Source organism: Cetorhinus maximus, chromosome 15 (genome assembly GCF_964194155.1).
Source record: "Cetorhinus maximus chromosome 15, sCetMax3.hap1.1, whole genome shotgun sequence".
NCBI lineage: Eukaryota > Metazoa > Chordata > Chondrichthyes > Lamniformes > Cetorhinidae > Cetorhinus > Cetorhinus maximus.
In genome coordinates this window covers 36,468,802-36,492,454 of record NC_135893.1, presented here as the reverse complement: position 1 = coordinate 36,492,454, position 23,653 = coordinate 36,468,802, and the positions used below count along the sequence as shown (strand labels likewise).

Below are 23,653 nucleotides of genomic sequence, written 5' to 3'. Positions count from 1 at the left end.
TAGCACAGGGACATCCAACACCCTTCAGGTGGCAGTTCCTATGCAATTCCACACATGCTGCTACTGGAAGGCATCTCCTCGCACAACCCACTGAACTGTTTGAACACAGAACCACAGGTACCTGTGAATTCTCAGAAATCTTCCTGCACTGCCTTCTCTGACATGACTGATGACATATGGTACACTGGTTGTTTGCACTGCAGTCTGCCTTTGACATGTGGAGTAGAAACCTCAATTACACAGGCCATAGACACAGTCGGAAGAACTGTGCTAAATGTTCATACTGTTACTATGGAGGTTTTGTGATCTAAATTCCATGAAGCAGTCATGTTTAGCTTCAGCTCACTTGGTGCACTGGCAGCCACGAAGGAGAGATTCTAAGAGCTTGAGAGATAGGAATTCCGAGCTGCATAAATAATACATCAATGATTTCTACACACAGTTACACTTGATTTCATCTGGTTCTTTGTTAAAATTAGCAGACAGAACAAAATAACTTTAAAAAATGAGTTTTAATTGTTTTTGCTTGAATACCAGAAAGAAAGAATTACCCACTTTAAAGACAATGAAGTGTTTTTGAAGGGTATTAACAATTATAATGCAGGAAGCATGGTGAACATCCAGGGTCCACAAACAGGGGAGAACTCTCCTGTTCATTTTTGAAATAGCATAATGGGACATTTTATGTTTACCTGAGAGGGCAGACAGAGCCTCAGTTTAATATCTCATCTGAAGGATGGCACCTCCGACAATGCAGCACTCTCTCAATGTTACACTGGGGTGTCAGCCTGGATTCAAATTTCTAGAGTGGGGCTTGAATCCACAAACTTCTGACTTTCAGAGTAAAGAAACGCTAGTTTGAAGCTCGGCTCCTCTGAGCTCTCACTCCTATGCTGCGCAAGATGGTGCCAGTTGAAGGCTTCCATACTGGAGAACTGTAAACCCTGGGAAGCACCTGCAAAGGGGAAACTGAAAAAAGAACTGTGAAGCATTATGCCTTTTGAAAAATCATTCGGCAAACACTTTGAAGAATTCATGTGCAGTGTGTAGATTGTTCAATTTTTATATTCCAAATGGTCTTACATAAAGCACCATGGAGTGATGAGATGCAGGTTCAAATTCCCACTACACTGAAATCTTCAACTCAAACTGGGTCACTGTGGGAAGTCATGAAGAAGAGACCAGGCACCTTTTCCATGGGTAGTGAGGAACTGATGCTGGAAGATTTGTCCCCAGGCAACTGTCCTGCAGCCTAGCTTAGAACACATTCAATGCAGGCCTTGCAATGGTTCTCCGTATGGACATGTATCCCTGTGCTTTGTTACATTTACCTGTGTCTGTGATTGGCTAGTTTTTCTTGTAATAAAATAGGTGTCTTGAACATGTAGACGATGTGGATATCCAGGAGTAAATGCTACGATTGAGCTCGCCTAACCTGGGGCACTGTGCAAGGGAAACACAGGCACAATGTGGTCACTGGGTCAAAATCCTGGAACTCACTACCTAACAGTACTGCAGGAACACCTTCACCACACAGACTGTAGTGGTTCAAGAAGATGGCTCACCACCACTTTCTCAAAAGTAGCTCAGGACAGGTAATAAATCTTCGCCATCTCAGCTTTGTCCACATCCTGGGAACAAATAAATAAAATCCCTGCAGTTAAGATTCTGCACGATAGAGGAAAACCACCTGTCTCCTAGAATTGCTTTCATTTTTCAGTCTTTTTCTATGGACTTCTGGTATTCCCTATTCGAAACAAAAGCAAAATACTGTATGACAGACGTTGGAAAGCTGAAATAAACATAGAAAATGCTTGAAATGCTCAGCAGTTCTGGCAGCACCTGTGGAGAGGGAAACAGAGTTGATGGGCCAGATTTTCAATCCTGCCAGGATGGGAGCCTGGTACAGGCGCGACTTGAAAACCAGGCCCCTGGAGGTTGTCCCAGGATCTTGACACCTCCAGGACAGTTTGGAATTTTCAAAGTGCTGGTGGTGGGGAGGGAGGCTCACCACCAGTTAACGGCCCATTAAGATGCTTTAGGAGCTCGTTAAGGGGCCAGGGCACTTGGGAATGCAAGTTCTAAAGGTGATTTCAGTGAACCCAAACTGTCTAGTGCATGTTGGTTCATGTCTGTTGGGTTCACCGCAGAGCCAAAGAAAAATTCTTTGTATGACATTGAAATTTGTCGTGCCTGTGGGCAATTTGCGCAGGAACATGCGCATGACCTGGGTTTCGCCTGGTCACCCTCACTCCCAATCAGACTGAGCTCAGGTGAACAGGGGTTGTGGTGAAATTCAGGGACAATAATTGCATCTACCATCTGGTGATGGCAACACAACAGTCAAATTTCAGCATATCAAAGGTCAAGTCACAGGACAATTACAATATAAAGATTGAATTTCTATTTTGGTGGAAATGTGTTATCTCTCAGAATCTGAAGATCTAAATGATAACAAAAATATGTAAAAGTGCCAAAATTTGCATATTTGGAAATCACAGTCATCCCTGATGCATGCATTGAGTATTATTATGGAAGTATAGCTTCCTCTTATGGGTCATAGAGTTTATCCAGCAAGTTGCTGAGCCATATAGACCAGAAGGTTTCCAGGTTCAGTTGACAATCTGTGCTCATTTAGCTCATCTCAGCCAGGAAAGTTGGGTGTTACAAATACCCCTAGCGCTGAATTTAATGGCTGCAACAGTGGCCCCCCCACCCCCCAAAGGTCAAAAAGCCGAGGACAATCCTGCCACAGCTATTTTCGGAAGCCTCCACAAAATTCAATAGTAATCAGGCATTTAACTGCCTGCTGTCAGGGCATCCATGCCTTAAGGGCAGATGTTCCACCTCCAAAGCTGCCAGTCAATCAGATGGTTGGCAGCTCTTCAGTCCCAGCAGCGCCACTAGGAGCGGTGGCCATTGCTGAGGTTACAGCAGACCCCAGACCAGCAAAGATGGAGGAGGCCCCGAGTCCAGATCTTTCTGCGGGGGTGGCCTTGTGGCTGGAGGTGGGGGGAGGTGGGGTGTGTCACTCTGTTGGCCACAGAGTGCCTGTTCAGGAGGGCACCCCCTTTGAGCCCGCAGGGAGACTGCCAGCTTTTACTTGGTGGCCTATCTATGTGGCGTACAGCTTCCCACCCCCACCACCTCGACTGGGTGGGGCCCTTGAGCGTCCCTTAATTGATTACTTAAGGGTCTCAATTGGCCTCTGGGTGGGAAGGTCATCCTCCACCTTCTGTACTCCTGACTTAGTCGGGTAAGGGGAGGTGGGAGTCGGGAAGGCGATGGGCTTTCCATCACCCACCTTCCCTCCAGAATTTATGCCTCACACCCCTTCCCCACAGCCTCTCAGACAACCCCATTGGGTGGAATTAAATTCGGTCCCTAGAATTATGGGCAGATTCCCATTCATGCTATGTAGTAACCTGTGCTAACTAGTGACCCCCTAATATCTAGTGACCACTGCTGAAAGTAAGTATGTTGATGTGCGACATACACCACTGCCCCTCTTCCACTTATCCTCCCCACCCCCACCCCCACCCTCACCCTGCAGTTGAACACTCTACTAACACCAAATGCCAAGGTTCACACAGAAGAATGACCACTTTAGTGAGGTGGGTTATGGAAGCTACCACTGTGGATCCAATCCCTTCACAGAGACATATGATGCAAGCCAGAAAAGTAAAAATAACTGACCCATTTTATGTAAAAAGAACTAACAAAGTTCCAAAAAGTTACTAAATCCAAAATAACACTGAGTATAAGCGTATGATAATTTCAAACATTTAGTCACAATGAAAGAACAGCAGGATGCAATATTTTAAGTGGCAAATAACATTAAATGCAGAATACAAAAAGAAAAAAAGACAAGTAGACAAAAGTGGCTGATAGAAAAATTTATGATGCAAATGCAGGCCCTGAAGGAGTGAAATTTATTTTCTAAGTGGATGTTCTCCGCCCTTGCAAAGTTTTGATTTTTGACACATTTTGTTGCATTTTCCAACATTTTATTTCATTATTAATTCTGCTTTTGAAGTGAAGCAAAAAGTTACCTTGGGAAAGTTACAGGGATCTTTGTTGAGTAATGTAGATTTGAATACACTTTTACAGGCTTCAGATTTAGGCTAACTTTTCACAATACCCACTTAAACCCAAATGAATTTCCCAACAGTCTCTAGTGCAAGGGATGGGACCAGGCTGCCACAAATTAAGACTATCTGGCCATTGGCTTTGCATGTTGACAAAGCTGAGACCACTCCACGGTAACAATGCTGAATCTTGTGTAGGACAGAGAGCCTGGAAACCAAAGACCCGAATGGATTCGTCCAACAGCCCTTATTGACCCTTCTTAATTTGTCAAATGCATTTGGGTTTTGCTCACCCAACTCACACATTTTGGACTTTGTTCAGCCACCTTGCACAGACAGTGAACCAGCCCAGACTCCTAATAGTTGCTCATTCTCATAAATGAACTAAATACTGGACTCACCACTCCAAAAGCAATCTTTTTCTTAATGTTGCTTAATTGCTATCTGCCTCAATTAGTAATTGCTGTCAATTATTGGAAAGCTTGGAGCACAGAGTTCCCGAGTCGTACTTGTTACTGAGTCAATCTGCTGCTATATTAGAAAATGAATAACTTAACTTCTTATATCACTGTTTTTGTTATGTCTTATCAAACCAGTTAATTGCTGGTTTCACAAGCTTTAAACACCAATAGCTGGTCTTAAAAATGAACAAAAATGTCACAGGTATAATAGCTGAAGCACATTCTTGGAAGAATAGAGGGAGCTATATTCTGCATCTAAGTAGGCTTGAACTGATCTGAAACGGCTTGCTGTTGGCAGTCTGTGTCTGAAATACAATGAGAGTTCCATTCTGACGCACAAAATTCAGAACGAAAAAGTAAAGGGGAACTTTTACAGTTTGTAAACATGGTGATGCAATGCATTGGAACATCAACATGCTGGGCAGGACTTTGCTCTTTAGGTCAGGACCCTGATATTGGATTGGGATGGGGTGGGGGGGGAAGCGGGGTCACAATCCTGCACTGTGCGGGAAACAGTCAGCCAGCAGTAATTTTCCAATTAGTAGCCAGGGGGTGAGCTTGCTGTCCAATTAGGGATGGTGGGCAGGATCTCTGGGTAAGAAAAGTTTCTGTCTATCTCTTTCTCTCCCTGTCTTTCCACTTCCCTCCACAGGGCCTAAAACCCCCGCCTGCTGTGTCATGAGAGGTTGGGCATAAATCCATGTCTGTTTCTCTGCAGAACGGAAGGGAAAATTAGAGGTAATTTTAGCCCCTGGCCCTTCTGGACACCTCCAACATTGCAAAAGAGCTGCATTGGGAGAGGTTTGCTAACAGGCTAGCAACCCATCATCTATCATGCAGATAGTTTTTGACAATGAGAGAAAAGAAAAAATGAAATTCTCTAAGTGTAACAGTGAGGTGATGGTATCACTTGCGCCTGCTATTCCAAATGTATTTTTTTGTCCCCCAAGTTCTCTTGAAAGTTATGTAATTCCTCTAGTGGGAATGTAAACTGGTAATCTAGCCATTAGCTTGGATGTCACTTTCTGTCAGTCAACATGGAACACAAAAGAGCACCCTGGGTTGACTTGAATTCCAGTTTTCCTTGCAGGGAGACACTTATCTTTCTTTGCATCTTGATTTGATAACATGGCTGTGGTTAGCCTGGTTCTACACAGAAAATCACTGCTATGATCCTGCTTTTTTCATGATTCTTTTTAAATTTTCTTATTCTAGATTATTCTGGCTTCTTAAATCACTCTTATGATCAGTCTTGACTTTCCATGCCTTTGAAAGTACCAATCCTTGTTTTGAGATCGAGGTAAAAGTCCAGTGACGGTAAATTGCCATTAAGTACCATCTTACAACTTCAAAAACGTATAACTTCAGTCTCCGAAAACACTAACGCATCAGAACTAAATTGCTTTGTTTAACACATCAAGTGAATGTACTAAATAATGAAGAAATGAATAATCTAACAAAGTTACAACACAGTTACATGTTGACAATCTAAAGTTTTTTACCTACTGCCTGGTAGAAATAAAATATTGAGTTGCCATCTACTAGTAATCAATTCTTTTAGTTGGAGAAGGTTTGCATTACTCTGCAGCATGGAGGGATCTGGGTGCCCTGGTACATGGGCAGAATTTTCCACCCCTTTGGGGGGTTGTGCGTGGCCTGGCAGGAGCAGGTGCGAACCCGATCGGCGATCCGATCGAGTCCACGGCCGCCATTTTATGTGGGCGGGCCAATTAATTCTCCTCCATGAATCACAAAAAGTTAGTATGCAGATACAGCAAGTGATTAGAAGGGCAAATACAATGTTGTCATTTATTGCAAGGGGAATGGAATATAAAAGTAGGAAAATTTTGCTACAGTTGCACAGGGCATTAGTGAGACCACATCTGGAATATTGTATACAGTTTTGGTCTGCTTACTTAAGAAGGATAGAATTGCATTAGAAGCAATGTAGAGTAGGTTTACTCAACTGATTCCTATGATGAAAGGATTATCTTATGAGGAAAGGTTGGATAGGTTGGGCCTGTATCCATTGGAGTTTAGAAGAATGTGAGGTGATCTTATTGAAACGTATAAGATCCTGAGGGTACTTGACAGGGTGGATGCTGAAAGGATGTTACTCTAAAACTAGGGGACACAGTTTAAAAATAAGGCATCTCCGTTTTAAGATGGAGATTAGGAGAATTTTCTTCTCTATGAGGGTTGTTAGTCTGTGGAATTCTCTTCCTCAGAAGCAGTGGAAGTAGGTTCATCGAATATTTTTAAGGCTGATTTAGATAGATTCTTGATTGACCAAGGGAGTCAAAGGTTACAGAGGTAGACAGGAAAGTAGAGTTGAGGCCACAGTCAGATCAGCCATGATCTTATCAAATGGTGGAGCTGGCTTGAAGGGCTGAATGGCATACTCCTGCCTTGGCTCAGTAGGTAACACTCACCCTCAGAGTCAAATGTCTCACTCTGGAGACTTGAAGGCAATATAGGCTGATATTCCAGTGCAGCACTAACAGAATACTGCACTGTCAGAGGTGCTGTTTTTCAGATTAGATACATATGCCAAGGTCCTGTCTGCCTGCTCAAGATGGATAAAAATATCCCATGGCACTTAAGAAAGAATCAAGGGAGTTCTCCTGGCGTCTTGGCCAATATTCATTACTCAATCAGCAACAACTTGCACTTTTAGGGCTTGATTTTGTCACCCATCTAGGGATGGGCTGAGTGGAATACCCATCGCCTTCCCCTCCCATGGCATTTTACCAGCAGCAGGGAAGGTGGAAGATGGTCCTCCTGCCCAGAGTCCAATTATGCCATTTAAAATGCCAGCAGTGACCTCCTTGCAGACTCAGTGGGGGCTGCCCTCTTTGGGCATAGGAGGGGCCACCCTGTGGCAATGGCGATGCCCCCACCAACACCCCCCCTGCTATCACCAAGCCCTGCTCCATCCTTGCCAGGCCTGTCTGATTGGCAACGCCACTCACCTTGTTCCAAGGTTGACGCCTCCCACTACATCATCTCAGCTGGGTGCAGTACCAGCAGTGGCCACTGCTCCCACTGGCACAGTTTAGACCAATGAGCTGCTAAACCTCTAATTGGCCAGCAGCTCTTCTCTCCCTTTAAAGGGACAGGTGCCCCTTCAGCAACTTATTAGTTGCCAGGTGAGCCAAAAATGTGGTGGAGGTCCAACAAACGGCTAATGCAGAGTTGCCCCTGGTTTTCAGGCCCCAACTAAATTCAGTCTATATAATGCCATTAACAAAGTGAAATATCCCAAGGTGCTTCATAGGAGCAATGATCAAACAAAATTAGACACCGAGCCAGAAAAAGAGATGCTGGGATAGGTGACTGAAAGTTTGGTCAAAGAGGTATGTTTTAAGGAGTGTCTTAAAGGATGATAGCAATGTGGAGAGGTGGACAGGATTAGAGAGCGCATTCCAGAGTTTAGGGCTTGGACAGCTGAAACCCAGACTGCCAATGGTAGAGAGATCAAAGCCATGGGAAGTGCAAAAGACCAGAATTAAAGAAACACAGAGATCTCAGAGGGCTCTAGAGCTGGAAGAGGTTACAGAGATGGAGAGAAGCAAGACAAATGAGGGATTTGTAAACAAGAATGAGAATTTTAAAATAGATGTCAGATAAGCAGCATCACAAATCAGAAGCAGTGGGAGGTCGGGACAGATGATTGTGGTGAGGTAAAGCCAAGTATTGTCAGCATGCATGTGGAACCTGACAATGTGTTTTCAGGTAATGTTGCTGTTACAATTATGAAGTTTGTAAGATTGTTATGTTTTCGGACTGTAGCTTAAAATTTAAGGTAAGTGAAGGGGTCATATGACCTGTTCTGAATTCTGCCTTACAGTAAGCCTGGGTGGTTTGATTGTTAGAGATCAAAGGAAGACTTAGATTGTTTTACTGAGAAGAAGATGCTATGTATTTACATTTGGACACAATGACAGCGATCTCTGAGTTCACAATGAGTAGTCTCTGAGTTCAAGTCAAGGACCGATTGTAAACAGTCGAGCTGTAAACTGTCCATTTACTTTTAATATGAAAGAGAGTTGGGATCAAGAATAACTAATTAGCACTTCTACCTGAATGCAGGTAAATGTGTCATGTTACCATGGGGAAGAGGGTAGAGGAAGCCATTTTTGAGATCAGGTTACAGGTTTCCCCACAAATCAGTGAATATCAAAGACAGGCCACAGTTTCTATTTGGTCAGCTGAGAGAAAGGCTGCTTGGCTTTGCGAACTGCCATAGCCAGATGAGAGAGGGAGATGGTCTCCAGTCGAAGAGACACATCCTGCAGTCATCCAAGGATTCTGGGAGATTCATCCAGGCATGGCCGGGGGAAGAAGAATCATCGGAACAGGCTTTACTGGTGGTGGTAGATTTAAGGAACTCTCTGAAAACTGAAGAAAGCACCTGGAGACAGTTACTCAAAGCTACTGCTCAATGAAGTGGGGATACAGAAACCCATTGGAAAGCTGGGAGCTACTGCAAATTGTTTGCTATGAGGACTTTAACTGCGTGGGGTGTGACATATGTGATAAGTATAAAAGGAGAATGTCCATCTCTGTAGTTTAAAGTGTAAGTTGCTTACAAAAGGAAAACAGTTTTTAGTCAATAGTGGTTTAAACCATTTGTTACAGTAAAAGTTTTAAAATGTGAAATTTTATTGTGAAATCCTTTCAACTTTCAACTGGAAGTTCAAATCTCTTTTAAAAGTTATAGGTCTCAACAGAGATTGTTACAGTCACCAAGATGAGAAACAGAAGAAATAGATCTTTCAGGGATCCAGAGGTAGTGAGGCAGGAGCAAGGAGAAAAGCCATTGCAGGTGATTCTCTGGCTATAACTAGATAGGTAGGAATGGAAGCATACGAGGGCAGTCCTTTAACTGTAGGGTGGAGGTGAGGCACTGGGGGATGATGGTGTGATTAACTGCGTCAAAGGCAGCAGATGGGTCAAGATGGATAAGGAGAGAAATTTTATCACATTCACATAAGATGTCATTTGTGACTTTGATAAAGATAAGTTCAGTGCTGTGGTAGGGCAGAAATCTGATTGGACGCGTTCAAAGATCGGGTTGCAGGAAAAATAGGCATGGATTTGGGAAGCAACAATACATTCAAGGATGTTGGAGAGGAAAGGGAGAAAATTACACCTTCTGTATTTGTCCATTTTTCTCTCCTTGCCCAGTCTCTTCTGACCTACGTGTGCAACTCGTCCGTTGTGCTCTGCTATTTTTAATAGTTTCCAGTTTACTAATCCTAACTTCTCCTAACTGACTGTGGATGTCCAATCCCACTACCCACTGCTCCCCACCAGGATGGCTTGTGTGCTATACACTTCATTCTTGAATGTAGGACCAACCCTAACCACCATGGCCCTCCTACTCTGCCTGGCTGAACTCGTTCTCAGATTGAACAATTTCTTCTTTGACTCCTTTCGTTATGGAAACCCACATGACTCCTGTCTATACCTGCCTTTCATGGGATATATGGAACATTCTTTGTTCCAGTCCTACTTAGGCCCCCTCCCCCTCTTTTTCAGATACATGGGTAGACTGTATTGGTGCTGCTTCATACTCTTGCCCTGAACTGGAACTTGTCAACAACTTTGCTTCATATTTCCACCCACCCTCACCTTCATGGGATCTATCAGAGGCTTTTTGCTTCCCTTCCTCGACTTCACTATCTCCATTTGGGGCATAGGCTATCAACCTACCCCACAGACTCCCACTATTAGCTTGACTGCATTTCCTCCTTCTATGTTTCCTGTAAGGGCTCTTTTCTAGTCTTCCAGTTTCTCAGTCTCCATCACAACTGTTTTAATGATAGCATCTTCCACACCAGTGCTTCAGATTTGTCTTCCTTTTTCTCCAATGGAGGATTTCCCCCACTGTTATTGACAGTGTCCATTTCCCACAGTTCTGTTTTCACCCGTCCCTCTCCATCCTAGAGACATCCCAGGTTCCTCATGTTTTCAACTTCTACCCCCTCTTCTCCTATGTTCTAGTGTTCTGATCAAGGCTCACAGACCTGAAACGATAATTATGCTTCTGTCCACAGATGCTGCCAGACCTGTTGAGTATTGCCAGTGTTTTCTGTATTTATTTCAGATTTTCAGCATCTGCAGTATTTTGTTTTTGTGCTATATTCTAAGCACTTTGGGTTTCTTCTGAGTTTCTTCATGGGTTTATTAGTGATTGTGTTATATTTATGATTCCTAGGTTTGGTCTCCCCCACAAGTGGAATCGTTTGCTCTAAGTCTACTCTTCTAAACCCTTTCATAATTTTAAAGGCCTCTTCTGTCTGATCCCTCAGCCTTCTCTTTTGTAGAGAAGCACGCCCCAGCCTGTTGAATCTGTCCCAATAGTCATAAGCCCTCAGTCCCAGAATTACCCTTGTAGGTTTTTTTTACACCTTCTCTGGTCCTTCAATGTAATTTTTGTAATACGGAGACCAGGACTGTGCACAGAACTTCAAGTGTTATACAAGTTTAACATAACTTCTCTGTATTTCAGTTCTATTTCTTTAAGAATGAACTCCAGTGGTTTGTTTTAATTTGTTACAGCCTGGTTAATCTTATTGATGACCTAGAAGGGATAGAGGGATGAGACTCTTTTTCACTCAATTGATTGATTCTTGACTGTTTGTCAAGTAGCCTTTTTTCCCCAACTGCAATATGTTGACAACTCATAAACAAAAAATGTTTGTAGAAAATGAAAAGGCATTTTGTTTAAACCCCCAGGAGCTTTATCTCAGCTGCTTGCCCGGGAGATTAATCTTCAATTCCTGGGGACTCCAGGGCAAATCTGGAGGGTTGGCTACCATGTTCGAGCCCTTTTCTTCCACCCTTGATGATGAAATCTGTTGTGTGATAAACACTGCCACTATCCCCTCTAGGCCATAAATATAGTTAAAGAAAGAAAATAAAGACTTGCATTTACATAGCATTTTTTATAAACAAAGTGATTTACAGCCAATGAAGAATTTTTTGAGATGTAGTCACTATTGTAATATAAGAAACACAGCCACCAATTTGTGCACAGCATAGCAAGCTCCCACCAACAGCAATGTGATAATGATTAGATTTGGGGAGATAGTGGCATAGTGCTAATGTCACTGGGCAAGTAGTAATCCAGGGACCCAGACTAAGACTCTGGTGACATGGGTTCAAATCCCACCACAGCAGCTGGTGGAATTTAAATTCAATTAATAAATGTGGAATATAAAGCTAGTGTCAATTATGGTGACCATGATAATTGTCATAAAATCTCATCTGGTTCACTGATGCCCTTTAGGGAAGGAAATCTGCCATCCTTACTGGTCTGATCTACATGTGACTCCAGACTCTCAATAATGTGGTTGACTCTTAACTGCCCTCTGAAATGGCCTAGCAAGCCATTCAGTTTAAGGGCATTTAGTGACGGGCTACAAACGCTGGCCAGTGATGCCCACATCCCATATAAAGAATCAATTCTTAAAAATCTGTTTGAGTGATGTTGATTAAGGGACAAATATTGACCAGAACAACAGGGATAACTCCCCTGCTCTTCTTGAAATAGCACCATGATATCTTTTACATCCACCCGAGCAGCAGATGGGACTTCAGTTTAATGTCTCATCCAAAAAACAGCACCTCCAAAAGTGCAGCGCTCCCTCAGTACTGTACTGGAGCGTCAGGCTTGATTTTGCGGCTTAAGTCCTGGACTGGGACTTGAACCTGAAGCCCTCTGAGTCAGAGGAAAAAGTGCTACCAACTGAACCACAGTTGACACCAATAACACAGTTGAAATACATTGATTTAAAGATTCAAATTGCTAACCTTCCTGTCCAGTAGTGGCTATGCACAACAAAAACAAAAATACCTGGAAAAACTCAGCAGGTCTGGCAGCATCTGTGGAGAGGAACACAGTTAACGTTTCGAGTCCGTGTGACTCTTCAACAGAACATACGGACTCGAAACGTTAACTGTGTTCCTCTCCGGAGATGCTGCCAGACCTGCTGAGTTTTTCCAGATATTTTTTGTTTTTGTTTTGGATTTCCAGCATCCGCAGTTTTTTGCTTTTATCCTAGTGGCTATGCACATGCAGCTGATTGTACATATGGTGTTTTGGATTGGAAATAACTCACACAGAGGGCGGAATTTCTGAGGTAAGCATTTAATTGGGCAGGAGGGTGATGAATGGGGACCCCACCGCTTTCACGCTTCCACCCTGATTAAGTCCAGTGCAATTAATGCCCACTTAAGAACCTCATTCCACCATCACTGGTATTCACCCAGCCATCGGGTTTGCTTGGGACACAGTGTCAGGAATTGGGGGCCCATTGAGTGCTACCCACTGTCCTTGCTGCCTCTCCCATCCCCAGGACCTTCATCCCACAACCCCCATCTTGCCCTCACATACCATTGGTCTGGGGTCCCTTGCTGATCCTAGACCTCTGTTGGGTGCATTAGTGGCTGCAGCCACCGCTCCCCTAGTGGCACTGCCTGCCATGCACAACTGCTGGCCTCTGATTGGCTGGCAGCTCTCAGGAAGGGGACAGGATTTCTGCCTCCAGGTTCCTTGATTCTGAGGAAGACCCACTGCTGTCACTTTTCAGTGGGTCTTCCTGGAAGGAGGTGATGCGGGGCTCTTGCTGGCTCTCTAGCTGGCGGACGAGACCCCTATTGCCCGCATTAAATACCACCCAGAAAGTCTACTTAATCGACCATGTCATTGCACACTTTATTCACACTCCCAACAGAGAGGGTGTCAGAAAATCTAGCAGCTAAGAGGGCTTCCCGAGCGCCTGCCTCATCTGGCCAGTGTGAGGGCCTCAACCCCATCATTGTCGCCTTCGGGGACCTTCTCACCCTTATCCCCGTTGACGTTCTCCTCATCAGTAGAGATCTCCAGCTCCTACATCTTCTCCTCAGCAAGTATCCTTGACCTGTTGCAGTACCAGGTTGTAAAGGGCGAAGCAGCCGATGATGATGCGTGACATCCTCTGTGGCCTATACTGCAGAGCTCCACCAGACCCGACTAGGCAGCGGATCCTCATTTGCAGCATCCTGATGGTTTGCTCCACCAAGTTGCGAGTTGCAGCATGAACCTTGTCATACTGTCGCACTACTGCAGTCTGAGGCCGATGCACGCATGTCATCAGCCACGTCCTCTGCAGGTGGCCCTGTTATGGCACAGTGGATGGTAAATGCTAAGCTGCTCAAATCCCAGAGGGAAACTTGAAACAACTGCCACAACTGTTTCGCAATTTGTATTTTTATTTCAAGATGCGTGCCTTGAATTCAGTAGTAGATAGGATGGGCTGAATTTGACATGCCCCTGGCATGTTTCCTGCGGGGGTGGGCGCCCATCCCACCCGCCCACCCCGGAGCTCATCCCCATAATACAGAGGAGGCGGGTGGGCTAATGACCGACGAAGAATGAATTAACTTGTTATCAAGCCTATTGACCCTGATAATACACTGCCTACACCATAATACATTTGGTGTGGGCAGCAGGGCGGGAGGTGGAGCCTGATTTTTAACCTGAAATGATTAAAGGGTGGGGAGGAAGGGGGGTCCGCTCATCGGAGGCCGCCCTTTGCCGATTGCGGGGTGGTCCCCCCATAAACTGAACCCCCCTTTCATTCCTATCCACTCCTTATCTTAAACCCCCCGCCCCCCCACTACCCTTGTCCCAATGCTCCCAAATCCTCCTGGCCCAAGACCCGAGGCTTACCTTCTCCAAGGATTTTCAGCCTTGGGCTCCTCACTTTACCTGTAGTCCCGGCAGCTGCCACTGATGCCCTCCTGGTGCTGCTGGGACTGATGGAGCCACCGGCCAATTGGTTTGGCTGGCAGCTCGGGGTGGGGGTCCAGCCTCCCCCCTCCCGTATTCAGCTCAACGTTTCCCCCGGCTGATTGGTCTGGAACCAAGGGATAGTCTCAGAATGGGGAGCAGGCCATTTGAGACTGAGATGGGGAGGAAGTTCTTCACTCTGAGGGTGGTGAGTCTTTGGAATGCTCTGCCCCAGAGGGCTGTGGAAGCTCAGTCATTGAGCATGTTCAAAACAGAACTTGATAGATTTCCAGACACTAATGATATTGAGGGATACAGGGATAGCGCGGGAAAGTGGTGTTGAGGTAGATGATCAACCAATCTAACTGAAAGGTGGAGTAGGCTTGTTGAGCTGAAAGGCCTACTCCTGTTCCAATGTTCCTATGTCCTAGTTATATAGCACTTTTCACACCCACTGGATGTCTCAAACACTTTTACACTACACAATTCTAAGTTATTTCCTCACTAATAATGAACATGGGCTTGCAATTCCTGCCACTGCTGCTGTCACACGTTAATTGAAATCTAAGGCACTGTGTTAAGGGTGACAGCGAGCTGTGCTTGCCCCAAAGGCTTTGCTCCTGGTGACCCTGATCTTTGCTGTGGAGTTTACGGAAACAGCCGAAGAGGGTGGGGGGCAGCGCCGAGGCTTTCCGGAAGTTGCCGAGCAGCCGGCGTCGAAGTTTTCCGGAAGTTGCCGAGGGCCGCCGGGCGTCCGTCTTCTCGGACTGAGAGCGGCTTGGTTCGCCATGTTGGTTTGTGTGTAAAAAATCGCTTGCATCCGTCCTAAAGCTTGACTCTTTCACTCAAAGGACGAATCCCGCTGCTAGTTCACACTCTGGGCCATCTACCAATGCTATTATTTTTGTGATTTGCAGGTAAACTCACGTGGGAAACGTCCTTCTGAGGGAGGACACCCTGAGGTACATCTCTCTGTCTCTCTATACAACAAAAAATCCGCCTGGTTTTTCCTTTTTTTTTGTCTTCCTCAGCCTGAAATGAGCTTACCACAGAAAGCCAAACCACAGCCTGTAATAAGAGGACTACAACAGCCTGCTTCGTATCCTTCACTTTTTGGGAAACATTCAATTGATCGATATATGTATATATAAAATCCAAAAAAAAATAGTAACTTAGCTGAGGGGATTTTTTTAACCTTATATTTTGATTAATGTTGATTCATTTTTTGGGGGAGCCTGGGTGGGTAACGTCACTATAGGTTACTGGGGGTAAGAAGTAAAATCTTTTAAGGTCTGTTAGGTTTCTGGGCACTTGTTGCAAGTGTGGATGGGTTCAAGGTTTTTTTTTTATTAAAGCCTCTTTTTTTAAAAAAAAGAAATAAGATTTATTGTTAAATGTCTCTGAAAAAAATTGCTTTGTGTTTGGGCTGATTTAAAGGATGTTGATTGAAATGTGGATAGAGAGAGAAAGAGAGGGGGAGAGGGTGGAAGAAGCTCCTAACGACGAACCGGGAGTAATCTTGTTTCGATTTTTCTTTTTTGAAACCACCTCTTCCCCCCCCCCCCCCAATTTGAAAAGAAGGTAGCAACACATCTAGAAACATCTCTTTATTTCAGGATTTGAGACATAAGTCACAGGCTCTTACTCTTTTTAAAAAAAAAGACAAAACCCTGTAGGAAAGGGAATCTGGTGTGATTGAAGATTTTATATTTCTGGGTGGGTTTGTTCTCTTTCGTGTTCATACGTTTGTGTGTGACTTTTTAAAAAAAATAATGACATTTCCTTGTAGAGATTTTTCTTCTTGGGAAATTGTTTGAAAAGGTTTGGTGGGGGTAGGTTAGGGACTGTGTGCATGTGTGTGTGGTGCATGTGTGTGTGTGACACGTCTTCAGAAAATGCCGGTTACAGACCGACACCAACTCCACTGCAGTCAGTCTGCAGCTCTCCATTAAAATCTGCAGGCCTCTAGCCCACAGATCTAATTTAAACCCACAGTGTTTTATATAGATTGATTTTATCTTTTTAAAGAAAAATCTGACAAATGGGGAATTATGGACACAATTACGTGTTTTGTGCAGCGACATACAGCGAGCTTACAGTACGGAGCATATTTCATATTCCGACTCAGAAATTGTACTCTGGCCTCTCCCTGAATTCGGCATCAGGAGTCTGACCATTTTCATCGTTTATTTTTACCTGGGAATTTTTTTCACTGTGTAAACGTGTGTATTTTTACACTTCCGGGCTTGAAACAAAAGCTCTAACAAAATGGAGAGATTGTTGTACCACTGGGGTGAAGCCCAATCAGCATAATGGGTAGTGATGATCTCTTCGAGTTGTTCATGTTTAATTTGTAATGTGGTGCAATCTCGTTTCATGGTTCTTGTTTTCGCAATGTATTATTTATAGAAGGAAGTACTTGTTTTATTGACAATGAAGTTCTTTGGAATGGGGGAGAGAAAAGAATGTTACTTTGTAAATTGCAATGTGACTTGAAACAAAATGGTGTGTATTAGCCCAGTTACATTTTAAATTATAAGATCTGGTTTGTGAAGGGGCTTGATGCTCAGCCAAGGACATGGCTACTAGGAAATGATTCAGAGATTTGCTGTGATATTAAATAAATCATGGTGCTAATGGGGATAATGAATGGAGATGTTAGTGTAGTTTGGATTTAAATGCCAAATATTTGTCAGGATGCACAGGCGTGTTTGTTTATAGTGCTTTATTGGTTCAAATCAACTTTTCAATTTTAAATTGCCCTTTAGCATGTTGTGGTAAATAATGTTGATACATTAATTTTAAAATGCTAAATAAGGGTACTAAAGCAGAACAATTCCTTATTCTTGTGTCATTTTAGAATGAATTACATACTTGTATGGTTTGTAGATGCTTTACTGTGATACAGTTTATAGGTCTTAACCAAGAACAAGCTTAAAAATTTGCATGGAGGAAGCTATTTTATTAAGTGGCAATTCATGAAAAGCTTTATTTCATTGCACCAAGTTCAAGGCTGTAGTTTTAGGCCTTGGTTTGGGATGTGATTTCTCTGCCAGATAACTGATCTCCCAATCCCACTGCTGATGCTGGGCATGCTCAGACACCCAGCAGTAGTTTCCTGCTAAATAGTGATTCGGCAAACTCAGTACAGCACTTTAACCTTGCTAGATAGTGTGCTACCTTTTAACAGTCATAAAGCATGCAGACGCATATCTGATGCAGACTTCCTGGTAAATAATGTACTTGGTGCTGACTGATGTGCCACACAGGTACCATTTTTATCTGGTATATTGAAATCTGAGAAACATAAGAAAAGATTGGTAAATTAGTATTTAGCTTTATTTGGTATGTTTGGCTATGCTTGCACATGGTATTAAGGCTGTGTTGCGCAATTTCTATCAAAGTAATCAGGATTACTATTTTAGTTCATATCAGCAATTTTGTGGTGTAATTCATTCAGTTGGTAATCAGCATTAGGAAAAAGATTTTCTTGTGTGAGATTTGAATGCATTCAGGGTTTTAATTTGTGTGCATATGTGTAATCTTTTGTATATACAGTTCTGTTCGCTCGCCCACACCCTAATGTGAACGCAGCCTGCAGTCACTAGCTTGAATTGAATTTTCTGCTGGAACCTTAGGAGTAAAATATTAACAGCAAAAATTTTTAAATTTCGATATTTTTATTTTAAAATGGGTACAGAACCAGTTTTACTAATTGCACCAAATAAAATTTTTATTTTTGTTCCACAACTGAGGTTAAATATATTTTTTCGCGGTGGGGGGTGTGGTGGTTGGATGATGGAAGCTGTCTTTAAGCAGTTTCATTTTTGAAGGTTAAGACCAATGTTGCAGCAAAAAAACCAAAGCTGTGTTAGTGGAAGTGTTCCATACTGATGCATGGTTTAATCCTAAGGTCACAAAACACAGCTGTGCAATTAAAATTTGGCAAAATGTGGAAATAATGCGGGGTAGGGAAGTTAGTAGAAGGCAGGGGAGGGCAATTACAAATATTGAACTTTTCTGCTGTAAGATTTCAGTTGAGTTACCGATAGGCCTTCATTTGTGACAGTTTAAGTTCTTGACCTTTGTAATAAAACCCTTAAAACATTTTTTGTGGCTTTTGGCTTATGTCACAATATTTTTTACTGCAGCTTTCAAATTGAATCACAGTACTTACAGAGACTGATTTGATCTCGCATGAAAGTTAGTACTTTTCAATGTGTATGGATTCACCTTTATATGTATTTCTACCCTTATAGGCCCTTTTGCAATGCAAACTATTTCCAAATGAAAAGAAGGGGGGTGATCTGGAAGAACAAGGCCCTTACCTCCATGAGCTTATTGTGGATGATTGCATCGACATTATAGCCTTGATGGAAACCTGGTTTAGGGATGATGACATCTTCCCTTAGATGAAGTTTCCCTGCCTGGCCATCCCTTCCACCTTTTGCCCTGCTGGGATAGTAGTGGCGGTGCTGTGTCATCAAATCACACCTTGGTCTGTCCCCAACCCACTGCACTTTCTCCTCCTTTGAACATCTGTCCTTGTTCCACCTCTCATTTAAAATCTTCGCTCTCTACCAACCACTCAAGTATCATAAATTTTCTCATGGAGATATCTCCCTTATTGCCTTGGCTTCTGTACCTAATGACTTTGCATCCTAGGTGATTTCAACATCCACCTCAATTCCTCATGCTCTCTTTCTTCTGAGTTTGCTGCCCTCCCATAATCTCTCCCTCCATGTAAACTCCCTAATCCATATTCGTGGCCACCCCTTGACCTTGTCATCTCATGTGGTCTTTTATCAGCGTGTCAATCACAGAAAAGGCTGTCTCTGATCAATTAATTATATCACTCTTCACCTACATCTCCCAACCCTGCTTCCTTCTGTGTCACCCTGGGGAGAAAGTACTCCCAATTCACTTAAAACAGCACTTGCATGATCTCAGTGGTAATCTTGGCCCACATTCAGCAAGACGCTTCTGCAGTTACTGATCTGCTCAGCCACACCCTCACCTCTCACCTTTGCCTTAGTCCCCATTAAAATCATTACTCTCTCATCCTGGCTGTTCCCATAGTATAGCACTCATCTCCTCTCAGTCCAAGGAACACAGACTTAAACAGCTAGGACAGAAAGCTGGTTTAATTGTTCACTCAGATCTATTTGGACCATATAAAACGCTATTGGGTCCGTTCTCGTCTGCCAAAACTGCTTGCTATTCCAGCAACTGCATTTCTCTGCTGCAAACCCTTTCTTAAACCTTTCTCCCCTGTCTCCTCCAGCAACATTTGCGAGGAGCGTATGAACTTGTTTAACACTAAGGTTGAGACTATTTGGTCAGTTGCTTCTGCCACTTCCCTCCCTTCTCCTAACCCATTGGGCTAAACCTCCCTGCCCTAACCCTGAACTTGCATCTTTCTCTAGTTTCTCTTCGACCTCCATCCCTGCTCGCTTTGAGCTCGTCTTGTCTGTGAGATGGCTGTCATCAGTGTCACAAATGACATTGTGACTGTGACAAAGGTAAACTTTCCCTCTTTGTGTTTCTCACCCTGTCTGCAGTCTTTTACAGGGTTGACCACACCATCCTCGTCCAATGCCTCTCCACTGTCATCGGGGTGGGACTGCACCTGACTGGTTGCTTTCTTAAACACCCAGTTGTAGCCAAAGAATCACTTGTGGTGACTTTTCTTCCTATTGCTGCACTGACACTTCTGGTGTCTTCTGAGGATCTAATCTTGGTTCACTCCAATTTCTTAGGAACGTGCTGCTCCTTGGTAATGCCATCTGCAAATGCTGTCAGTTTTCATGCATATGGTGACGACACCCAACTCTACCTCATCACTGCCTCTCTTGGTGTCTGCACTGTCTTTAAATTGACAAACTGCTTGTCTGACACTCAGTACTGCATGAATGGAAACCACCTCCAACTATACATTGGGAAGACCAAAGCCATTGTCTTTGGACCCCATCATAAACTTAGTTTCCTAGCAACGGACTCCATCACTCTCCTTGATGAATAGTCTGAGGCTTCTGACCACATATCCATCCTATCACTAATTCAGCCTGTTTTCACCTCCATAACATCACCTGACTTGCCCCGCCTCAGCTCATCTTCTCACATCTTTGTTACTTTTGGACTTGGCCTTTTCAATGCATTCTGGCTGGCGTCCCACATTTTACCCTACGTAAACTTGATGTGAGCCAAACAACTGCTGCCCATGGCCTAACTTGCACGAAGTCCCATTCACCTCAATGTTTGCTGGCTACCATTGACTCCTAGTTATGCAATGCCTCGATTTTAAAAATTCTCATCCCTCTCCATAGCCTCAGACTCCTGACCTCTTATCTTCTCCAGCCCTACTGCCCTCATATTTCTGTTCCTCCAATTCAGACCTCATGAGCATCATTGATATTAATTGTTCCATCATTTATAGCCATGCTGTTAGCTGTCTCGGTCCTAAGCTCTGATTTTCCTTGCTAAACCTCTGTTTCTCCTTCAAACCTACCTCATTGAGTAAGCTTTTGTTTATCTGCCCTAATATATCCTTGTGTGGGATTTTTTTGCTGTATTAAAGGTGCTATTTAAGTTGAAGTTATTGGTGACATGTGGCAGAATTATGCAGACAACTAAGTTAAGATCGTTATTCAAGCTTGAAGTGTAGCACATTTTTGTGCGTACTGGAAGCCTCATATATTAATACACAGGGCCCTGTTCTTTGCAGGCAGAAAGAACGTGTACACACATTGCATCTTTTTCAGTTAAACAAAATAAGTGACAACCATTTACTGGTTCATTCCTCAGGGCAGTGCTTTGACCAATCAGTGTCAAGCTACCTGGTTTAAATTTCAAACAGTGCTTGGCAGTTAGCTGTTAGTCACCATCAACTGGTGCGTTCTCCATGGCAGTGCCTCTGCCAATCAGAGTCCACTTGCCAACCAACCAGCACACGCTTCTCATACAGTACAAATTTGTTGGTTTCCCTTACATTGTATACTTGCAATTTGCCCTGATGAGTGCAAGATGAAAAGCTTTGATAAAATGTCTATTTTTTTTTCAGCAATAAATAAGAATTATTCTGATAGTAACACCAAGTTTCAGTTTTACTAAATCTGAGGAAGAAGCCTGGTTTTACTTAAAAGCATTAGTTTAGTTTGAAATGAAGGTTGGTTTATGAATGGTTTATTTTTCTCTGCCAATCTTTCCCCACTTTGAAGCTGGTGGCTCTTGTGCTTTGACAAATGATGGAAGCCTTCCATGCCTTGCCTAGTGGCCATTCTTCGTGTGTGAGCTTATACAGTATTGGCAAGGTTTTCTCTGCAAAAGGTGTTGCAGACCAAGCCTGATGCAGTAGTCACCCATGTTCACACAAAAACATTTTCTAACACTGTTCCTGGGCAATGATCAGGGATAAATAAAAACCTTACCAAGTCTTCCGCTCTTTCCCCCAATTGTTGCACCACAGCTGCTGTGGTAGACTTAACATGGATCAGGGATGGAACCAAAGAGCATTAGGCTTATTTGGTTCAGTGATCCCAAAGACTGTGGCTTTATCCACTCCATCATTAAGTGGGAGCTTTTTATTTTGCATACATTTCTTTTTAGCTGTATACTACAAGTGGCAAAATGCATGTGCAATGAGCTGCTTCCCGGCATCCATTGATGCAAAGTTTGCGGTGCTGCTGTAGATTGGGAGTAAACGTTCTAGTGGCACTAGGCTTCAGAAGTAGTACATTACAAAAGTACTAGTGTGCATTTAATATTTTAAGAAAAACTTGTCAGCATCTATGGAACTGCACATGTAGTGTGATGAACTTGGTTTGATGTGCAAAGATGTATTGGATAGAATTATAAGGCAGTGAAATGATTGGTACTTTTGCCTGTTAAATAGCTTAATGCAAATTCTTTACTGTATATAAGCTCAATACTGCATTAGCAATTGGTGAGTAGTCAGTATCCCTATAGCATACAGCTGAAAATGTCTCTTGATCAACAAAGGAGTCGGTAACTAGAGAACACAGATTTAAGATAACTGACAAAGGAACCTGAGGGGAGTTGAGAATTTTTCAAAGTAAGTCATGATCTGGACCGGTGATGGAAGCAGATTCAGGAGTTATGGATTTGATCTGGATCCCAGCAATAGCAAAAATGTGAGGCTCCAGTCTTGATCAAGCTTTGTGTCCTCTTTAAAAAAAATTGGTAATACTTCTGATTCCCAATACTGAACTCCCATCTATTGATATAGCAGGAGAAGAAGGTTTTGATACTCCAATTTCATGCTGCGACTGGAGTTCCAGGATTTAGTAGTAAAACACCCATTTACTTGGGGAAAATTGAAAGAAGCAGTCAATATTTGATTTTTGAATTAAATTTTTTAACCGTTGACAATTGATGCAGCAGGTCAGACTATATTTTATTTTCCTTCTAAAATTTGTAGGCAAGGAATTCAGAAATTGGAGCAGTTGACAAGACTATTGTTAAACATAAGTTTGGCACACATTTCATGCAAATGAAGACCAAATGTATTGAGTGCTTGCCCATTACCTTTCAGGAAAAAATAATTGCCAAGCAACTGTCAGAGTTTGTTTGATCTATTGCAGTATAATATAGATTGTGATATTTTACTAAGGAGAGCATTTGAAAATATAAGGGTTAGGATTGAAATGAAAAATTTAATTTTCTTATTTGACTTATTTCTTAACCTGTTTGAATCTTGATGTAAATTTGAATGCAAATTCAATTTAATTAGAAGGCAGCCATTATATTTAACGATAAATCAGTTCCAGTGAAAATGCTAATAAATTGCATTGTACTTTCTAGTGGGAGAACTAAGCATCAGAGTAGCCATTATGTTAGACTTTTGATGAATGATGTATTTTTCAGAAAGCTTTCTGTTGAGTTGGATACCTTGCAGCATAAAACCTTTTGCTCTGGGGAGGCGATGGCGTCGTGGTATTGCCGCCAGACTAGTGTTCCAAAGACCCAGGGTAATGCTCTGGGGCCCTGGGTTTGAATCCCGCCACAGCAGATGGTGGAATTTGAATTAATAAAAATCTGGAATCAAAAGCCTAATGATGACCATGAAACCATTGCCAATTGTTGTAAAAACCCATCTGGTTCACTAATGTCCTTTAGGGAAAGAAATCTGCTGTCCTTACCTGGCCTGGCCTACATGTGACTCCAGACCCACAGCAATATGGTTTAGTGTTAAAATGCCCTCTGAACAAGGGCAATTAGAGATGCGCAATAAATGCTGGCCTAGCTAGCGATGCCCATATCCCATGAATGAATATAAAAAAAAATCTTATTTCTATTTGTGAGCA

General features: G+C 43.0%; 1 protein-coding gene across 18 annotated transcripts in view; it reads left to right on the top strand.

Moving 5' to 3' along the window:
- Nucleotides 1–15,080: 15,080 nt before the first annotated feature.
- Nucleotides 15,081–23,653, top strand: part of LOC144690603 (eukaryotic translation initiation factor 4 gamma 3-like) — a 347,183-nt gene continuing 338,610 nt past the window's right edge. For 14 of the 18 annotated variants that reach the window (XM_078558260.1, XM_078558257.1, XM_078558259.1 and 11 more), the window contains exons 1-2: nt 15,081–15,247; nt 15,362–15,429. In XM_078558260.1, coding sequence (XP_078414386.1) covers nt 15,368–15,429 — 62 coding nt within the window. In that variant the 5' untranslated portion in view covers nt 15,081–15,247; nt 15,362–15,367. Of the gene's footprint in view, nt 15,248–15,361; nt 15,430–17,505; nt 17,600–23,653 lie in introns of those variants that run through there. The other 4 variants (XM_078558256.1, XM_078558246.1, XM_078558271.1 and 1 more) reach the window with 3 other exon arrangements.